Source organism: Anneissia japonica, unplaced genomic scaffold (assembly GCF_011630105.1).
Source record: "Anneissia japonica isolate Jap-2015-1 unplaced genomic scaffold, ASM1163010v1 scaffold19774_len12165_cov190, whole genome shotgun sequence".
NCBI lineage: Eukaryota > Metazoa > Echinodermata > Crinoidea > Comatulida > Comatulidae > Anneissia > Anneissia japonica.
This window is the reverse complement of record NW_022722478.1, coordinates 1-5,655: the sequence shown is the minus strand read 5'-3', so window position 1 is coordinate 5,655 and position 5,655 is coordinate 1. Positions and strand designations below refer to the sequence as shown.

Here is a 5,655-nt window from a genome sequence, read left to right as displayed (position 1 = left end):
TATTATTATTATTTTTATTTATTTACATTGTATCAGGAAAAACCAGTCAATTTGTCATTTAAATTAATGTAATATTAGTTTATTAACAATTATTTTTAGTAGTATTAAAGTTTGTTATTGTTACTATATTACTGTATAACTTGGTGCTATTTTTCTTTTTTTACAGAAACAACGCAGATATTACGAAGTTGACCGAGTTTGAGATACGTTTTTTTGTTTCTTGCTATATATATTGATATAATTTTTATTAATGCTTGAATCAAATAAAAATCTATGGAATAAGTGTAGTCAATAGATTAGTTTCGCATACATTTTTTTTTCTTGTCTGTTATGTTTCCATTTATCATAAATGTTCTGATCATGTTATAATATTGTAAAGGAAATATGTATTTCCATATTTATATTCCATATAAAATTATCAATACATTGATAATTGCATGCGGTACCGGTACATTTTAAAAGCCTTTTCATGCTTCTGTTATATTCATAAGCCCGAGAAAACCACTCAACTTGCTAGGCCTATTTCTTTAGTTGCATAACTGGAGTATAATTGTGGAAAGAAACGTTTCCACATAGTTATTGCCATGTTACTCTTAAGGCGAAGATGACACAAGTTTTGTGATTTCTTGTTTGGCGATTAGCAGAATTAATATACTGTATGCAGGCCTAAATTGTATTATACTAGTTTACATTGATTGACAGTACACCGATTAGAAATAGAAAATATGCAAGCGTCATGAGAGGGAACTGTAGTAGACAAATGAGGGTGGTGGCAAATAAGGGGTGCCTTGTTATGCGGTAGACAGATTGAGATGGTGCCAGTGGAAAAAATAAACAAATTCAACGACGATGATGATGATGATGATGATGAGGATGAATGAAGTGGATTATTGATGGATAATGGATGAGGATAGATGATATATAATATATATATTATATATTAAATAAACAGTAAAATATCATAAAAAATATTTTTAATAAATCACTGAAAAATATATATTACCACAACAGTATCCGCCGGCTAGGTTGTCAACACATAGCCCATCATTCTGGCAAGGAGAACAATCACATGCATTGATTGAACTTCCTAAAATAATATGTTTAAATATCATTTATTGAATAAATTTTACATAATGTTCTTGTTATGGAGTATACAGGGTTCTAATATAGCATGCATAACAAAACGTTAAAGCCCAAGTAATTAGTGGAGCATTATTAATTTGGTTTACTTTACTCTATGCAATTCAATTATCAAAATAATGCACACAAGAGAATAAAACCACCAAAACACTATAAATTGTTCTAATTTCAATGAATATTTATAATTAGAACATCTGTATACAAAGTTAGAGTTTACAAGACCATTGAACGTAATTCCAGACAACTTTTACTGTGATGCAGTATTGAACACTTACAGGTCAGCAACTATATAATAGGTCCTATTCACCTTTTGTGGACAATTAATGGTCATTTTAAATCTTTTATTCGTGATTCATTGTATAATTAATTTGATTCTGATATTGCGGCATGACACAATGCATTTGTGTCCTGGATTGGAGTGGCAAAAAATCAGTCATAATGTCAAAACAAAAAGTACCACCTAACATATGTAACATTATGTAACATAATAGATATACTATACAGTAAACCTCATCAAAATAGGTCGATTACTCGGAGTACATATTTTTAATGCAATAACGACAAGATGTTTGTTATGATGTAATTTAAAGTAAAGTACTGTAATATTAATAAAAAGTCAGGACCAGTGTTGTAAACTAGGTAGTTGTTTGTTTACCGTTTCACCTTGTAAACACAAGAAGATAAAGCAATGTTTACCTGTACATGCAAGTTGGCACTGTTGAATTGTTTCAAAGTTGTTACTATTGCCATCACAATAATATGCAAAAGGTAAACAATTTCCAATTATGTGATCGTAATAAAATCGCAATATTGGGTCTCCTGCTGAACACATTCCTGAGTCAACAGGTAACATACAATCCCCTGTAAAAGGCAGAAATCAGTATAAGTAGATTTCATTACTAATGTATTTTTGTACAGGCTGTGCTAAGCAAGATACATTATTTTGATATTCTTCCAACCAGTGAAATACCATCCGTATGTTAAACAGTTTTTCAGAAGAAGTTTACCTGCTTCCTAAAAGTATTATTTAAAGTATTAAATTATTGTGAAACTAAAAAAATAAATACCTTGTCCTGATGTCTTACAAAAGCTTTGTAAAACAATGAAAGCCAAAAGTAAACTATGCATAGCAGTATTTATATGTTTTCCATTAAATGTTGAAAACCTCATAAAAATACTCATAATACTTCATATGATTCGCTGCTTTAAAATCTTCCACTGGTAAAGACCGTTCAATGAAATGAATGAAGTAATATCTATTTAAAAAACAAATATATAAATTGGGAGTTACTTTTAAAAGGTACACAACTTATGACCAGAATTGACATACATTTATATACTCATTCATTCATTATTCAGACTTAATTATTGGTACATAAAATAAGTCAACGATCAACAAAAACAACAAAAATCGATGTTTTAAAGTAAAGCTGGTCGGATTGTTTGTTTTAAAGTGGAGTATAAAGCCGGACAATCACTGCGTCGTACGACGGTCGCACGACAAATCCAACTCCGTTCTCTGTGATCGATAGACAAAGCGACACCGTCTGCGGATTTGTCGGTGGCGTCTGAACGGATCGAAATTAAAAACTATCCGTTGCGTTCTTCGCGTCGGCCGACGACCGTCGTGCGCAGTTGAGTGCCCGGCTTTAGGCAAAATAAAAAAAAATTACTGTGCTGACCACGCCCGACCGACCAAAAATGTATGAAATTGTGGTTCGGCATTGATTTAAAAAATGGTCTTGGTTGTATCTTCTACATTTTGGGCATAAACACATTATTGGTAAAAAAAAAATAAACAAAACCTTTACCCGCAGACCTACCAATTTCCTAAAAAGTGGCCAAACAAGCATTTCTTTTTTATTATTCCCCACTCATCAGATTTTCCCTCCCCATGTCAATAGGCCCTACTCTACGCCAGAAAGAAATAATTCTTATAGTATTCTAAAATATAGATAAACTAAATTATTTACGTGAGATTACAGATACTTACCAGTAGTGCTTTTGAGAAACATGGCCTCATCATATAAGCTACAGTGCATAACGTTTTAGCAGTATGCATAAACACAATAATAAGGATAAGAAAACAAACTGTGGTCTTTTGATATTCATGCTAAGAATAGTTTATATTAACACTTTTCTTGTTAAATGAACTATAACGAACCAACAGAGGATCTACAGCGTAGTTACAAAAGCTCAGTAGAAGAGTGACACAAAATGGGTGTGCGGTAAAAATGACACCGGTAAAAATTTCCCCAAATGACAGGTAGGTAGGGAGTCACTCAACCGTAACGAGCTGTTTACGACACAGCCAACTGACGAGAAAATTCTTCGCGTCGCGACCGGAAAATTGAAAAATTGGGAATATTGGCGGAAACATTTAATAATAATAACAAGTCGATTGCATTTTTGAAGAATGAATCTTTAAAGGATAAGGAAGTCTTGGAAGTGGTGATCTTAGAAGTGGCGTTAAATAGGTTTGTTTAGTGGCGGATCCTGGGTGGGGGGAGAGGGGTTCAAGGCGTTCGGACGAACCCCCCCCCCCACCATCCCTCTATGAAGAAACAACAAAACTACTGGTCCTGGCTTACAAAAGGCATGCTAACCTACCAATTAGGCATAGTCTTAGGCTTAGCCCAACAGCTTTCAGTTAAATCAGGGGCGGATTTAGGGGGGAGGCGGCCCGGCCCCGCCACACCCCTTTTGAGAGGTAAAAAAAAGAAAAAAAAAAAGAAAAAAAAAAAAAAGAAAAAGAAAAACGATAACCCAGAACACCTCAAATGTTATTTTCGGGCGTCTAAAACACAGAAATTTTGCGGGGGCATGCCCCGGACTTCCTATTTCAGTGTTGTCTCGATCGGCCCAAATTTCGCTCCCCCTGCCTTTCGCCCCCCCTTTTGGACATCTCTGGATCCGCCCCTGCTTAAATAATATTAAAAACACTGTTTTTGGTTCGACGTCGTACTAATTTATATACAAAAGTGCGTTCTTCAGGCCTATCGGTTCATTAATCCATGGAAGAAAAACTACGTATCCAACTGGGCCTATATTGTTGGAATATAATAATATACAGTATTGCCTATGTCTTTTTTTTTTCTCTATGTATAGGCCTAAGAATGAGATAAAAATCACCTGACCTTTAAGAGAGGGAAAACCTCGAATTTTGAAGAAATAAAAGGTCATTAAAAGATACCTTAGAGTCAGAAAAACTCATTTCTGGCAATTTAGGAATCAATATTCACACCCCCCCCCCCTCTTTCAAATCCTGGCCGCTCCTGTTTGTTACCATCTTGTCCTACCTGTAGTGCAATACTGTATGTATGAAATTATGCTTACCATTAATGCATGCTACATACTACGGAAGTCAAAATTATACCAAAAAAGCATAATTATTATGCTACAAATGGCCACTATGTTACTCAGTTCTTCGTTATTAACATGTAGAAGTGCAGGGGCGGATTTAGGGGGGGGGGGAAGGCCCGGCCCCGCCCCCCCCCCTTTTTGGGAGGTAAGAAAAAGAAAAAAGAAAGAAAAAGAAAAAAATGATAGCCCACAACGCCTCAAATGTTATTTTGGGGCGTCTAGAACACAAAAATTTCGCAGGGGCATGCCCCCGGACTTCCTAAGTCACTGTTGTCTTGATCGGCCCAAATTTCGGCCCCCCCTGTCAAATCCTGAGGTAATTAGAGCGTGCACTAGTGTAGCTGCAGTTTTGTCATTCACAACTCTTTCCTGATTTTGATTGCGAATAATGTTGAAATACCGTACTGTACGTAGATTTGCAGATGCTCTTGACGTTGATCATCCATGGACAACGTATTGTTATCGAAGCAATTGGTCGAATACTATTCCGAGGTTACGAGCACTAGGAGAAGAAGCAGTACTCACTGTTGGAACAGATTGTGAAGCAGGTGGTTGTGGTATTGGGTTGATTTTGAAGGTACAGGGGTGTATCCAGGATTTTGTGGGTGGGTCGTGATCATAATTTTTTTGGACCTTTTCACAATGAAATAACAGCAAGATGGGATTAAAAATCAATATAATTAAAAAAATAAAACATAACTTGGTGCCGAATTGACACACATTGAGGAGTACGTTCATTCCTTGGAATTGAGATAGATTACGTCACGCAATTGGCAAGGTAATTGGACTCATTACTGGTACCTCATCAATGCTTTTTCATTTATGTCATTTTGAAAAGGCCGTAGAGAAAAAAAGTCTTTGGGAAAAAATGTGGACCTTTGATTATTTTTTTTATTGGGGGGGGGGGGGGGGGTTTATACACCCATGAGGTATGAACTCTGTTTTATTGTCATTGAGCCTTAGTCATTCAGACTTTGATATCAGTAATATATATTTCCATTTGTTTGCGGGCATTAGCTTCAGATCCATAACAGTGTAGATCAAAAAATAAGTAAATTTGTGTGTCGTCCGCATACATACAGGAACATTCATTCCGTGATTATGAGCAATATTAACGATCGCGGTGCAGAATAGATTGTGAGAAGTTGTGGT

General features: G+C 35.5%; 1 protein-coding gene across 3 annotated transcripts in view; it reads right to left on the bottom strand.

The window, feature by feature from the left end:
- The window catches only part of LOC117111897 (fibropellin-3-like), a 7,248-nt gene extending 3,988 nt beyond the window's left edge, over positions 1-3,260 (bottom strand). For all 3 annotated transcript variants that reach the window (XM_033254922.1, XM_033254923.1, XM_033254924.1), the window contains exons 1-4: positions 3,134-3,260; positions 2,208-2,396; positions 1,837-2,001; positions 1,004-1,087 (exon numbers count right to left, since the gene is read on the bottom strand). In XM_033254922.1, the coding sequence (XP_033110813.1) occupies positions 1,004-1,087; positions 1,837-2,001; positions 2,208-2,322 (364 nt within the window). In that variant the 5' untranslated portion in view covers positions 2,323-2,396; positions 3,134-3,260. The remainder of the gene's footprint in view (positions 1-1,003; positions 1,088-1,836; positions 2,002-2,207; positions 2,397-3,133) is intronic.
- Between the last annotated feature and the right edge of the window lie 2,395 nt (positions 3,261-5,655).